This window comes from Streptopelia decaocto (assembly GCF_964273445.1).
Source record: "Streptopelia decaocto genome assembly, chromosome: 8".
NCBI lineage: Eukaryota > Metazoa > Chordata > Aves > Columbiformes > Columbidae > Streptopelia > Streptopelia decaocto.
In genome coordinates this window covers 567360-583319 of record NC_138662.1, presented here as the reverse complement: position 1 = coordinate 583319, position 15960 = coordinate 567360, and the positions used below count along the sequence as shown (strand labels likewise).

Below are 15960 nucleotides of genomic sequence, written 5' to 3'. Positions count from 1 at the left end.
GAACACTAGTGTAAGACAAGCAAAATCAGAATGGACTTTCCTGGAGAAGCCAGGGGTTAACAGCTGTATTGTTCAGAAGCATTGTTTATGATTCTTATTGCCTGTAGGGAGAGGTGGAGCAGACCCAGCACACCTAACTCTGTGTAGGGAGCGTGAGCTAAAGAGTGTGTGTCCTGCATCACCAGCGACACGGAAAGTCACCAACGCAGGACTCCAGAAACCCCCAGTCCTCATGCGCTATCTGAGTGTTCTGCCTTGGTCATCGTATACAACTCAAAACGTCGATAGCTCTGGGTCCAGCAGGAGGCCCGAGCGTCTGCGCCACCGGATGGATCCGACCTCTGGGAACGGCGTTTCCCCCGGCTCTGTGGGGTGCTTTCCCGAGGCCCCCCAGATGCCCAGTGAGATGCAGACGGACTACTGAGCTGCTCTTGAAAGGCCCAATGCTGGGCTTTCTTTCTCAAACACCCCTTCACATCGTGTGTCAGGAGAGGCCAGCGGTCACTGATGCAGTTTGGATGTTGTGACAGTAACGCCTTAGGAGAGAAGTCAAGAGTGTGTGGCCTTCCAATAGCAACCTGTATTTTGCCTCTTCCCCCGTCATGGGCAAAAGTTTCTACTTTCTCATAGAGCCTGTTGACTGTTCCAGAATTGCTTGTCACTTAGTGCTAACCCTGTCTTTAATGTTATAAAACATTTTATGCATTTTCTTTAACCTGGCTCCAACTTTTGCTTCTCTTAGTATTTATCATTTGCTTGGAGTTCAATTGTTTTTACTGATAAAGAACCGGACTGTACCTTACAAGCCTCAACATACAAGGAATCTCTGATCCCTCCAGTGTTACAGGAGTTCCTAGAGAAATATCTTTGCATGTCTATGTGGGTGTGCATATGTAAATACATATGTGTATTTTTGTCAATGTTTTGTTGTATTTTCCTGCCTCAGAATTGTGAGTGTGAGGGAACAAAGACATGAGATGATCTAACTTGTCTTAAAAATGTGACTGAACTGAATGTATGTCAGATTGCATTGCTTGATAATTGAAACAGAGTAAAAATATGCATAATCACAGTTACCATAGCTCAACTGCTACATGATAACCTGTTTTGCTGATCTAGCTGCCTGTGAAACTGAAACACCACGTCTTTGGAGAGCCTGGCAATGGAGGCTGGAGTCAGCACAGCGGCTCGGACACTCAGCCCACTGCCTCAGGCTGATCGCTACGCGGCAATTCGGAAACAAAAGGACGAAAGAAGTTAAGAGTTTAGCTCACATGTATGCTTTGTAGTTACTGCCTATCTTTTGGATCCTGATGTCGTATTTGGAGTCTATGAAGGGCTCGGTGGTGGCATAGGTCTGAGTGAGCGCGACCACGCTGGCTATGTCCTGAAAATCGTAGTGGTTGTCTACCTTGATCTGGAGTCACCATAGCACCAGTGAACAGCGGACACGAGAGAAAAAAGAGCAGTTAGGAACAAAATGGAGAATTCACTTGCAAATGATATTCATGAGAAGCACATTTTTTGACAGCATCAGTTTATAAACAAAGTATTGGATATCTCATCTGATTTCTGGATTCCATAACATTCCTGCATTCAAGTGTCCAGCATTACCTGTTCATGTGTAGAAAGCAAATTGTAGAGTTTTATTTTGCTTTTCAATTACTTTCTCCTTTTTTTTAGTGGTGATTGTTAATTTTATATGTGCAGGCTTTAGCATTTTTCAAGGTGTGATAATATGCAACACTAACTGACACATAATTCTCGATAGCTCTGTAAATCTGTATCCCAGCATGTGCTGTGAGGAGGAGATGGCGGGCGGTGCCGTCCCGTGTGCGCTCACAGGGAGCACAGCGAGGGGGCTCAAGAGCACGGGGCTGGTTTTCCCACTTGCACACCTCTCTGCAAGGAGTCGGGTTTCTAGCAGTCCGAACACTTGTGCTAAGATGGGGAGCGGTGCTAAACCCATCGATTTGAACAGCTTGGAAGAAGGGGGAGCTGGAAAAGGGGGGAATGTTGGTTTAGGGGGAGAGGGAGCAGGTGGAGGACAGAGGTGTTCTTTGGACAGCGGGCACATCTCTATGGCTGACATCAAGGGAGCTGCTCAAAATAGGGAGAAAAAGTGACTCAAAGAGAAGTCAGGGTGAGAAGAAAATGGGAAACTGGAACTCCACCAGCACACTGACCCAAAGTACATTTCAGAAAGGTGAGACAGGAGGCAGGGGTTCGTATTTCTTGTGTTATCTGACATTAGGAGAGGTTGCACCTCTGCATGCCCAGTGCCCTGTTTGCCTCGCCTGGCTCTGCAGGGGAACCCGTGCGATGGGACCTGCGCCAAACGGGCTCTGCTGGAGCTCACACAAACCCTAAGGCTTGAGTATCGGCTCCCAGCTCTCAGATGGAGAACCGGACAGAGTCATCTGCCATTGCAGAGCCACAACATCGGCCACAACGCCCGCTTCCACCTTAGTTTCTGAAAACTGGCCAGCACGTGCCAGTCTGATGGTGTCCAGTGCGAACAGCACGCCCAGCAGCGCTGCTCCGAGGGCTGGGCTACCGCCAGAACCTTCATTTGGACTCTGACGGTACACAGCTCTCTACAAAACACTCACAATAATCTTGAAGGACTTAAAATACTTTGTAGCTAAAAAAATCTAGATTTCATGCCCTTTAGTATGCTGAACATTCCTGTGTATTATTTCCCTTTTCTATAAATGAGAGGTGAACATTGAAAGGACGGTACAAACATTCTAATACTTCATGTATGCAATCCACAGAAACTGTAGTTTAAGTAATTAGCGTTTAATTCTGCTCTCAGTTAAATCGACCGCTGTATTTCCCCTGACTTACTAAGTACAAAATAAAGCAAAACGGTCATAGGCAAAAGAACACAACATACAGCACATCTTGCATAATTACTGAATAAAATACAACTCAATCAATTTTCCATTTCTATTGCTAGTGGCAAATATTGTGTCTATGGAGCTTTGATAAATGTAACTGTTCTCTCATTATTTAAAATCTAAAACTCTTAAAGCACTGAAGTGTTTTCGGTGAGAACAAGTGGTTAATCTGTAATGACTAGAAATTTTCACTGATATAAATGAAAGTGGGATTTAAACCATATCCCACCAAACCATCATTGTGAGAGAAGTGATATCAAAACAACTGTACTCACCACTGAAATGCAATTACTTTGGAGAAAGAAAGCAGCAGTTATACAATGGTATGAAACAGTCACAGAGAACACGTTAGGACAGGAAAGGAAGAAAAGTTCAGTATCAAGCTGAAACTAATGAAGAACCAAGGCAAAACCCTCCTATATTCCCAGGTCCAAAAAGCTGGATTGTGCAAACACACCTTGACTCTTAAATAGTTTCACTGCAGTCAACCATGTTAATAAACACAGTTCTGCTTCAAGAAAGCATCTTGGCACGGTTGAAAGAACGTCCTGTATAGGACAGCGCATAAACTGAAAAGGCATCCATGTGAAAATATGTGTTTTAATATTTTCCTCAAGAGAGGTGCTTTCTTGAAGAATATACAAGCAGAGATTTGCAAGGGTAGGGCTCCGAGACAGTGGGAAGTTGAAATATCCAAGAGATGAAAGCGCATGCACATGGTTGCAGACAACCCCCCGGCTCCTAACATGCAGTAAGTAGCATCTGCACCTTTCCCATGCCCGAGTGCGCGTGTCCGATCTTCACCACCACGGGGAACGTGGGCATGGTCAGCTACGGGAAACAGAGGAGACGGGTTAGACAGAGCAACGGGAGCGCACCCACTAACCTGCGCTGCCTACGAAAATGACTTCAACACGACCATCACGCAGCCAAAGCCGCTCTTGCCGGGGGCCATTTGAACATGTTCACCTCTGCAAGACTCCGTGCGTGTTTTCCGAGTGCTATGTTATTCCCGACACATACACCTTGTGTCATTCTACCTTAGCTTTTTGGTATGTCTTTCGACTTCACTTTTTGAATTGCATTTCTGCCATTTCCTATTCTATGTTTTGCTACTGTGTGTTCTGACCCGTAAACTCACACTCTCAAAGGTTATAACCATTAATGATGTCAAATTAATCACCTTTTTCCTTTTCCCCTTGATTTCCTTTATTGAGCAAGGCTGTAAATTCTTTTTGTGACCACTTATGAAAGCAATGATGTCTAATTCACCAGAACAACTTCAGGCAGATCCCAGTTTCTCTTACAGAATATCCAGGTTCTCTAGGGAAGGCTCCAGCTTCTGCATAGAATGCAAGTCATAATTCAGCCACTGATGAGGAAACCAAACATGCAAAGCCATAGGGATACGCTGTATTCGATCAAATTATAATGGTTCTGTCTCTCAGAAAGTTCCGTGAGTAACCAGTTTTATTTCCATCATTTGAGGCAGCTTTAGATCTCCCGGTCATGGGAGCAGCTGCCACTTATTTGTCTTTTTCTTCCACCTAAAATGTACATATATCGAACCTCTATCAACCGAGCATAAATACAAATACTTAGTAGAACGGGGGATTATCACTAGAAATAAAAAACGGAACACTCTCAACATGTAATTAAACTGGGCAGCAGCAGGACAGCAAGTGTCATGGGCCCTGAAACCAAATTTTAACAGAGTAAATACAATCAAAGGCAGAGCTGATGCTTTGGAAAACTACTGAAATCCTCTTAGAGATTTTATGACAAATTTATTTTCCAAATACTTGCAAAAGATTGTCAAAAGGCTAAATGGAGTTCACACGTATCTCACCGTGCTTTGCACGTTGCACAGAAACACACAAATACAGATATTTACACCAAAAATGTCATGGGACTGTCAATATTGACATTAAGAGAGAAAGAAAGAAAGGTCACTTGGCTTTTGGTAACATCCAAACCCATTTGTAGGGTTATAAAGCTAATTACAATTCACACTTGCTTCTCCTGCATTTTAAGCATTTATTTTCAACATGCTTTTAAGGATTCCTGCTTTCAAACCACTTGAACTGACAGGCAGATCTGCACCAGAAGCAGCGGCGTTCCCTGCGCTGGTACTCACCGGCAGGTTCCCAGCACAACGCATTCGGGTTTGGTCGGTTGGTGTGTAAATGGACTTTCCTATCAAATGCATCCTGATGCACTGGTTTGTTCTGACTTCTTTTGAAAAGCGTACAAAGGGCGTCTAAGCAAACAAACCCAAGTTGCTTGTTTTTCTGACAGAATCTCTGTTTCTGCTCTGCCTGATCAGAAATGGAATCTTTGGATTGATGCCTTTGCCATATCAGAGATTTCAAAGCCTGACGAGACCCCGGGTCCAACAGTCGCACACAACACAGGGTTTGCGCTGATTTCTGCATCAAACCCAAAGCTACGCCTTTTCAGAAGAAAACCGGGTTTGATTTGAAGACTTGCAGTTACGAAAACCCTACTACCATCCTAGTTAAATGATTCCACTTAGTGAAGTAGGAATGTAACACAGATCTAATACCTTCTGCCAGGGCATCCTCGAGATGTGCAGCCAAGGGTCACCCCATGGGCGAGCGGAGCACCCCGAATCCCTGTGGGGCACGAGGAACCGTGGCTGCCACGTCCCAGTGCCTCTGTAAAGGCAACGGGTATTTCTTGCAGAAATGCTGGGGTCTAATGCTGTAGGAATCAATAGCTACAGATACTTTGAAAGTCATTTATTTAACTCGTGTTTAGGAACCATTAAAAGAGCTGGTCTTTAAATCCAAAATACATCTAGTCACTTATTGCTTGCAAATTTTAAACCCAGCCACGTCTTTTTTCAATTTGTTTTGTTTTCTGGGGGGAGGAGGAACGAACCACTGCCTGCCCAAGGCTCGTAAGGGCAGCACCACATCTTTATGGCTGAACTACAAACCACCGCGCCGGGGTTCTAATGGCGATGCTGGCAGAGCTCTGACTGCAGCCCGTCATTAGCGGATCACGTATCTGCCCGTGATCCCAAAGCTCTGGAATCCTTGTGGGCCACAGGAACAAAGAGAAGAGAAAGTTTCAAACCCCCTCTGCCTTCTCCCTCAGAAAATAACAAACCCGGAGATTTCTGCTTGAAATGACAGAAAACTCCACTTGAGTCCCACCTCTTCCCAGTCCGCTCCTGTCTGTCCGTTCATTCCTGTCCTAACACAACAGGCGCTCGCGAGACTCGCCAGACATTTTGGGAAACATTATGTACCACACAAGGGTGACACTAACACCAAAAACCTACCGCCTCCATGGGTTCCCTTTGAATTTACACTATAGCTGGTACAGAGAGAACTTGAAAGGAAATCTCACATGTATCAATGGATCCACTTTAAACAGAGCTGATACTAACAGGACTCATTGCATGTTTTCTTTGACATGTGTTATTGGGGCGAAAAGGCCATTCTACAAAAATATCACTTATTTTTTGAAGTTTTTCTTAAATTCAGAAAAGCATAAATTCTACTGTGACAATTATAAACTGAGGAAAAAATCAGGAAAGACCAGCAACAAAAATCACATTAAGAAATCTGGCAAGTTCCTATTCATGAGAGATGAAAATGGACTACATTACATGAACCTTCGCACATACATAATAACACACATGAAATACATCTGAATATTTAAAAAAATAAAGCTAAAAGAGGCTTCTACTATAACCTAAATAACAATGCAATAAACTATAATCATTAATTAGAGAGAAAAGAGAACACATGGCAAGCACGCAATACAATTTTCCATAGTAATCTATGGATATGGTTGGATTGGTAATAAATATTAGTAACAGCAGGAAAAACTGTCATGGCTTTTTGTAGGAACCTATACCAAATGAGTCAAAATACATTACTGATATTTGCTGATATGATATTATTAATCAAAATAACATCACTGAGTATTAGGATGTTTGATCATCTCCTAAAAACTACAAGGAGGGATTGAGTCTGCACGTTTTCATTTCTGTGCTTTTAACTCCTCGATTGCTACTTTAAAGAAATGTGTAGCCTCATTTCAACAGAATAAGTTGCGCGGCTCAATTCTGTGACTAGAACTCAGTACTACTAGTAGTAGGTACTACTTTGATCTGTGAACCCGAAGGCATGTTCCCTAGGAGAGCAAAACGTAGATTACATTTTGTAGATAAAAGGCGGTAGTAAAAACTCTTTAGAAGCAGCCTCCTTTTAAAGCCTGGGTCACAGAAGTCTGGATTCCCACGTTCAAAGGGAGAAATCTTTAGCGTGGACATTGCTTTACTGAAGTGACTTGTTTTAATGCTTTCTGTCAGATATTAGTAGCATGAGCTAAATTTTAAAACTTAACGAGCAGACAAATCTGGTTGCTGGACACGACTCACAGCGGGCAAAGCAGCAAATGCTGCAAAGCTCGGACCCCGTCCTGGGTACCTGCACCGCGAAGGTCCAAGGACGGCGGAGAAGTGATTCAATCTGTGCTGGAAATACATCAGTATGTATGGGTTCAGAATGCGGCTGAAAAATCTTCACGTTTTCAATAGCATGTCTATCATTTCCCTATGCAAATCACTGCGTACTAGCATTTTTCATCCAAGAGCTCATTTGCATGCCACTTAACTATCGCTTTATTTTACATAACTCCTATTTATTTTACTGTTTTCAAGGCAGTCCAGTTGAAAGTAATTATTTTAATGGTGTTGATTGAATGTCACTAAAACTGATTCTGCAACGGGCCTAATATGCTTTTTTAGGTGCACACATTTGCAGTTAATTGGTGTAGAACCCTCAGGAGCAATCTTTCTCAAGCGAGTGATTTGATTTTTCGGCCACACACTTGCACCGGGACTCAAACCAGAGCTTCACGCACAACTGTGAAACGGGAGGCCGAGGGGCTTCCAAAGCACTTGCAGCAACTGTAGCAGTCTTTAATTCTTTTAAATTACTGATTGAAACACAGCCACCCCTCGACATCTCTCACAGTCATGGATTTTACCTTGATTTTTCATCGGATCTATTCCTATCCGTTCACTGAGAGCACAGACAGAGCGGCAGGAACTCACGGCACACGCCATTTCTACTGACAGGCAAACAGCAAAGTAATTGTAGTTACGATGAAATTACTTAGATTTACAAACAAAGAACTATCTCAAGCAGGGGTTATGCTGGTGGAATTACTAAATCCGGGGAGAAATGTGACCCAATATTCTGAAGTTGCTGAATAAATACTAATGAAGGCAAGTGTGCCCGCACAGCAATCGTTGTGAAATACATCCCGGCAGCCTGTTTCTTGTGGCATTAAGTCTCTCAGAATTAGGTCATGACATCTGTTAGGTTTGCTAGTGTGGGACCACAAAGCCTTTTGAAACTGTTGGTGTTGAGAGCAGCAAGTGATCAAATCACCCTCATTAAAGCTTTGGATTTCTAGTCTTCCGTTGATGTAAATTATTACATCATTGCTAGGATGCTTTGCAAATTGGATTCAACACAAATTAGGTTCAAAGATTCATTAGTTACTGATCAGAACCTAATTTAAATGCCTGAAATCTGCAAAATAATACTGTACTGCTCTTCTGAAATGTCAGGACATTTTCAATATGTTACATACGTTGTTTGTACAAAAGAGTTAGGGTTGGTCTATCTTCTGTTCTGATCCCTCATATTAATAATTATGCTGAATGAACAAGGAGACGCAGAAAATTCAATCAATTTCAGCAAACACCACGATTATTGGTCTTCACTTTGCTAGAATATAAGAAAACTAGTTTAAAACCAGGTTCAAAAGACACTGATCGAATGATGTAGGTGGTCAAAAAAAGCACGCAAGTGCTGTGAGAGCACCGAAAACCATCAGCAACACGGGTTCCAGGGGACCTGGGGAACACAGAAAGGTCGGAAAGCTCCTCACCTCTGATCTGGAGATGCCCAGCAGGAAACAGCGAAACCTGCTGCAGCCAAACTCTGACCTGTGCAGCTCAGTAATGAAGTGATACAGCTCATGTACTTATCTGCTAATACGCTTATGAAAAACCGTGCTATTTTTATACTATATTGCTACCTGCATTTTCAATGTATTTTCAATGAAAAATAAAAAGTAGAATCAGCAGCCTGCAGTAGCACTTCTTTCTTAGTTCTTAACTACTCCTCTCCTCAGGAAAATCCATTGCTACCATTTCCTTTAACCTGACATTCGTGCACATGCTGTACCATTGCAGGAAAAAAAATCCTGTTACTTGCCCATATCAACAAGAGTCATGTCACAGAATCACAGAATCCCAGAGTGTCAGGGGTTGAAGGGCCCTGGAAAGCTCATCCAGTGCAATCCCCCCATGGAGCAGGAACACCCAGATGAGGTTACACAGGAAGGTGTCCAGGCGGGTTGGAATGTCTGCACAGAAGGAGACTCCACAACCCCCTGGGCAGCCTGGGCCAGGCTCTGCCACCCTCACCAGGAACAAGTTTCTTCTCATCTTTCAGTGGAACCTCCTGTGTTCCAGTTTGCACCCATTGCCCCTTGTCCTATCACTGGTTGTCACCAGAAGAGCCTGGCTCCATCCTCCTGACACTCCCCCTTTCCATATTGATCCCCAGGAATGAGTCCCCCCTCAGTCTCCTCTTGTCCAGCTCCAGAGCCCCAGCTCCCTCAGCCTTTCCTCACACGGGAGATGCTCCACTCCCTGCAGCATCTTGGTGGCTGCGCTGGACTCTCTGCAGCAGTTCCCTGTCCTGCTGGAACTGAGGGGCCACAACTGGACACAAGATTCCAGGTGTGGTCTCCCCAGGGCAGAGCAGAGGGGCAGGAGAACCTCTCTGACCTACTGACCACCCCCTTCTAACCCACCCCAGGTCCCATTGGCTTCCTGGCCACAAGGGCCCAGTGCTGGCTCATGGTCACCCTGCTGTCCCCAGGACCCCCAGGTCCCTTTCCCCTATGCTGCTCTCCAACAGCTCATCCCCAACTTACACTGGAACCTGGGGTTGTTCCTGCCCAGATTCAAGACTCTACACTTGCCCTTGTTCTATTTCATTAAATTTTTCCCTGCCCAGCTCTCCAGCCTGTCCAGGTCTCTGATGGCAGCACAGCTTCCAGTGTCACCCACTCCTCCCAGCTTGGTGTCATCAGCAAACCTGCTGACAGTCACTCTGTTCCCTCGTCCAAATCATTGATGAATATATTGAATAATACTGGCCCCAGCACTGCCCCCTGAGGCACTGCACTGGATACAGGTGTCATTCCACTAGATACATCCTCCCAGTGAACCCGACAAAGTAAATTTAACTTGTGTTTTACCAAGGAACACAACAGGCAGTGGAACGGAAGGCAACGCGGGGTCACTGGAGGATGCGGGTGTCACCGGAGCTGGGACGTCCCCCTCACAAACCTGAGGCTCTTGGGCACAAATCCTACTTGATTATTTGACTGATTTCCCGGAGCAGACTCCAGGTCACTGCACCGTTTCACCACGCGCGTTTGTGAAGGAACTGTCTGACCAAACCTCAGCCCCGCAGCCCCAGACCCGCACACACCTGCTCCCGCTTATTCACGCCCCGGAACCCGTTGGGCTTTGGCACTGCAGGATATTTATAGATGGGAACAGTGCCCAGAGAGCTCTCGATGAAAACACCAGGACTAGTCACCAGAAATACTTCCATTTTTTATTTTAACTAGCTATGAAGCCCATACACTCTTAATTAATTTCTGCAATTTAAGTATTTCTGAACAGTACTTAGAGTCACATCATATAAGCTATTTTATTTCCAAGAGATATAATTATTTGAATTATTGTAAATTTACTTTGAGTTCTTTCAAGATAGAATGTAAAATACAATTGAAGTTGTATAGTAACATAAAACTAGGCAAAGAAAAGAAAAATAGGAAAAAAAAGCCCTCTGCTGGCAACAATACAGAAACCACGGTTTATTGAAGGTGGCATTGACCCTGCCTTTAATGTCCCCATGGGTGAGTTGACTAGAAAAGCCACAATAGGAAAAAAAAGAGGGGAGGAAAAAAGTAGCAACACCAACAAAAAAAGGTGTTGCGTAAACACAACTCACCTCAATTTCAGTGTTTAAATATTTACCTTTCCAATAGTTCCCAAGCAAAGTTCATTTAACCACTCTAGTTCCATGCAATTTATTTGTGGAATATGCATCACACTAAATCTAATTTTGCTCTGCTTGCTTTGGAGAAAGGAAATGAAAAGCGAAATAATGAAGGAGGCCTTTTCTTCACTTTTTGTTTCCCAGAAACGGGCAGGAAGAGCCCTGACTCAATAAACAAGCCGCGGATGGGCGTTCTCTGGCCCGTCGGGTTTAAGCAGCCAGGGTGCGCAGGTCAGCGGGCCGGGCCGTGCGCAGGGCCCGCCAGCAGGCCTAGCTCAGCCAGCTCCTCTCCCAGCTACCAAAGCCAGCCACAGCGCGCTTCACCAGCTCAGATTTGCAACAAACACAACGAACAATTCACAGATGTCCAGCCAGATTTTCCACCGCCTCGTACCCCGACAGAAAAAATAAGTGTAGAATTCTACCTGTGTGGAGTAACATTTTGTACCCCTTTACACGCACGGCAAGCCCACGCAGAATCTGATATGCTCAGGAATATCTTTTTAGAAAAATGGGCATTAAAGAAATCTGAGAGCTGAAGCGGGTAAAACAAGTAGAGCTTTAAATTGATTCGTGTGCCAGTGAACCAAAGAGATGCAAATGCACCCTAATGTGATTTCTTCATTCAAAACAGAGGGCTAAAATGGCTTATAACCTAAATAAGTGCAATACAGACTGGTCCCAGGGAAGTGTTGGGCCAGCTCAGTTCCCACTGAAATTAATGGGAGTTGATGCGAAAATGGGTATTTTGAGCAGCCCCTGTAGGCGGTTCCTTCAGCTGTAACAGCCCTCGAGAGACGGGATCTGAACACACCGATTCTCTCAGTACTCACTGAAACTAATACAACTTTGACGTTATCTTGCTGTATAAACTGACAGTATCAAGCAAATCTGAGCCAGCAAATCAATCTAAAATACCTTTGTTCCCACAAATATTTTTCAATTAAAGAAGAACAATTATGTAAAAGAAAAGAGAAAAGAGAAGTGATCTGATGGTAGAAAAAGCTTCCATTTGCAACACCTGCACGGCATGAAAGCAGAAATTGTCATTAAAAAGATAAAAGAATAATGGCAGCAAATCGAAAAGCGCAGCTCCCACAGATCTCTGGTGGAAATTCTGGAGAAGACAAAATCTTCGCAGAGACAAATTATATTTTGATTCTGGCTTGTCGGTGTTTCATTCCATTCCAATCATTCTACCAACTAGTCAGCAAACTGCTGCCTCTAAAACCAGGCAACATTCTGCCACCTTATAAAAGAATTACCCAAACTGCTGTGCCTAGAAACTGTATGAGGCTTTTTTACTGCAGTATTTAGGGAGTGACAGCTATAGATCCTTCCCTTTGGGAGCAGGCTATGGTGCACAGGGAGGCACTGCGACTGAAAATTCATGCAAGCTCATCTATTTTGTGAAATACTATTCTAATTTTCCATTATCTACACGATTGTCCAGTTTTTGTACAGGATGTGGACTGTGACAATCGCAGTTCAGCTGAAAGTAGTTTTAAGTGAAAATAAATGCAATGCCAAATGAGAACTCTAGCAAAGCATCAAGAAAGCAACAGATACACTATTACTGGTGAGAATCCTGCCTGACATAAGTCTAAAATCACACAGTCCCAGAGTGTCAGGGGTTGAAGGGCCCTGGAAAGCTCATCCAGTGCAATCCCCCCATGGAGCAGGAACACCCAGATGAGGTTACACAGGAAGGTGTCCAGGCGGGTTGGAATGTCTGCACAGAAGGAGACTCCACAACCCCCCTGGGCAGCCTGGGCCAGGCTCTGCCACCCTCACCAGGAACAAGTTTCTTCTCATCTTTCAGTGGAACCTCCTGTGTTCCAGTTTGCACCCATTGCCCCTTGTCCTGTCACTGGTTGTCACCAGAAGAGCCTGGCTCCATCCTCCTGACACTCCCCCTTTCCATCTTGATCCCCAGGAATGAGTCCCCCCTCAGTCTCCTCTTGTCCAGCTCCAGAGCCCCAGCTCCCTCAGCCTTTCCTCACACGGGAGATGCTCCACTCCCTGCAGCATCTTGGTGGCTCTAAAGATTCATTTGCCACAATGGAGAGAGAATAAGATCAATAAAGATAAAATAATGACACTCCATCACTGGCCAGAAGCTAACACGCAGAGCACTGGCCCAGGCAAAGGACACGGTGTAGATCCCACGTGCTGGCAGCTGGACAGGACAGCGCGGTGTCCCCGCTGGAGCTCAAGAGCCTTGCACGAGGCCGGACGGACAATCCCTGTGCAGAACTCAACGAACCCAACTCGGTCCTGCCAGAGAAACGCTCCCCATCGGCACCCAGGGTCAATAACCTGCACACATCATGCTGCCCCTTACAGAAAACAGGACTTGGTTTGTACCCACAGTACAAAAATCCCCTCCAGAACTGGAAGTCCTGGGCAAAGTTAGAATTCCCACTGAGAAGAGATGAAGCTGATGATAAATTTGGCTGTAGCCAGGATTCCTGCCCTGTTTCTATACTGCACACATCAACAAACAGTCGATTGTCTGCAATCCTCTTTATTTTGTTGCATCTTACTGGAACACAGAAATTAGTTGTTCAACACTTGCTTAGCTGGACAGAAATGAGAAAGTGTCAAGTGTTTTTTCTACAGTGTCAACAATGAGTTGAAGGAATTGGTGACGATATCCCTTGATAAATGAACTTTTCTGTTTCTCATTAGCAAGTGCTGGCTGTATAAGAGCGTCACCGAGGAGTGGGCACCAGCCTGGCCGCTGGATGACATCAAGGCTTATCAAACCAAAGGAAAATCGACATCACAGCGCAGCGTAGTGAAAGAAGCCCCGCGCTCTTAGTCCATTCATACAATCAGTACAATAACCAAGTGCTTCTTTTCCTTTAGTCCGCTTCTGTTTATAACATGTTGGCTGTAATTTCTCCTATTATTTAAGACACAAGATTATTTTGCTTAAAAGTCAGTCAAGGAATATTTCTATGTCTTTTGGGAATAATCTTTGTATTTTACAAGGTCAAGATCTAACTGTGATACAGAAGGGGTGCTGAGCTGAGGGGCTTTTTTTAGACTCTCTAAAAGTAATTTTCTTAATACTGTGAAAAATATAGAATGTGACAAAGGACAATGCAGCCTCAAAGTAAAACCCGATACCTGCTGATACTGTGCAGAGGCAACAGGTACTCAAGCACTGCACTGATACCAGTAGAAGCTGCAGGTAATGTTGGTCTCCTCTGATAATGGATTAAAAATGCATTTTCTTGCATTTGTAAGAACATGCTCCCGAGTACAGAGATTTGCAGATGTATTAAAGTCCGTTTCAAATGCTAGGATGTAAATCTTTGTCTGAACTCTGACAGTAACCGGACAACACCCTGGTTTAGCTGGGAGCTCGGTGCGTTCCGAGCCCTCCCCTCCAGAGACACTGCGGGGACGTCGTTCTGGACTCAAACCTCGCCGAAAGCTCCTCTGAGGGCTTGAAATATTCCACCTATGGACAGATGGCTTTGAAAGACTCTTAAAAATTATTTCAAGGGTAGCTGCAGGCAACACTATGTAAGATTACAATGAAAATGGGTTTTTATGGCATTTGTATAATTCCATGAGAGATTTAGTTATAGCACGTTTACGCTTCTACATGTTGACTTTAAGTATTTAATATGTCTGCGAGATAGTTGTGAATTGATTTTTAACTTTGCACAACATTATTTTAAATGTTGTTATGAGCCTAATAACTTTAGTTTGATGGCACCATCAGTTGGATGGCACTGGACACAAAGGCCTCTGAGACACGCGGAGCACAGCGGGTTGACGTGCTCACCTGGACCATCTCAGGGCCCTCAGTCACCCGTGCTCCGTGTTGAGGAGCCAGCTTGCCCAGCATATTCCTTCATTATTTGGATTTTACTGAACCAGTAATCAAAGCGGTCATTTAGATCATCTACAGCAGCAGCCATGTGGTGGCATCTGGAAACCAATCAGTGGCTCTCAGTTAATTCATTCCTCACCTTCCAGTCCTACTGCCCTAAGTGAGACCTGAAAATCGATGTTCCTACAACCGCCAACCACAGCAACCAGTGCAACACCTGCCGGGGGGTTAGTGGTCTGCTTGTAGCCTGAACTTCCCATGTCAGGTTTCAGCCTCACAGCTTTTTTATCTTTTCGCTCACATGAAAAGCTTCCTGAAAGAACTCAGTTTTCTCCAGGCGTAACAGAGATTTTAACAGGTCTAAGTTATTTTCAGGCATTAGTCTGGGACTTGGATCCAACTTTATGACTTGAAGCCAAAACTTCAGACTGAAAAACTAAAAACCAGAGTATGGCTGCTTGAACGAAACCAGGACACGGTGTACAGCATTCCTGGTCAGTTTTGAAGTAGATCTCAAATCTGAAAATGAGACACAATTCTAACAATTCTGAATATTTGTGGGTTTCTTTTTTCTTTTTCCTTTTTTTTAACAGAGTATTTTTTTTGGAGGGGTGGGAAAAAGATGAATCAGAGCAGTAACAATTGTAAAACTGACCTCTTACTGTTAAGAAATAATAGAAATCTGGTGCTGTGAAACAGGTATACATCTATATGCAGGTAACAAGCTACTTTGTGCAGAGGTAAACCTCAAGAAAATACATTTGCAGGAGTCTGCATTAAAATGGTTTAAATTATGTTAATGAATACTCAGCTCCTACGCCTGATTTGTGAAACATGCAATGCTTTAAGCAGTCCTGTCCTGCACGGCAATCCATCTATGTATTTTATTACTCTCTAATCAAACCTTCTGTTCCTCGCTCATGAAACAACTTCTTTACGCACAGGAGGTGTCCGCATGTTACACACACCCAGACTGCTACAGCAATGAAGATCTGGAGCTGGAAAAGATTCCCAGCTCTTGTATTTGTGTCTGTGTTCCATGTACAACATGAGGCAGAGGACACAGCCACCG

At 44.2% G+C, this 15960-nt stretch overlaps 1 protein-coding gene across 2 annotated transcripts in view; it reads right to left on the bottom strand.

Annotated features, from left to right (window-relative positions):
- The window catches only part of SYN2 (synapsin II), a 183189-nt gene that overhangs the window by 43398 nt on the left and 123831 nt on the right, over positions 1-15960 (bottom strand). The window contains exons 6-7 of one of the 2 annotated variants that reach the window (XM_082060189.1): positions 3672-3734; positions 1275-1417 (exon numbers count right to left, since the gene is read on the bottom strand). In XM_082060189.1, the coding sequence (XP_081916315.1) occupies positions 1275-1417; positions 3672-3734 (206 nt within the window). The remainder of the gene's footprint in view (positions 1-1274; positions 1418-3671; positions 3735-15960) is intronic. The other variant, XM_082060190.1, reaches the window with a different exon arrangement.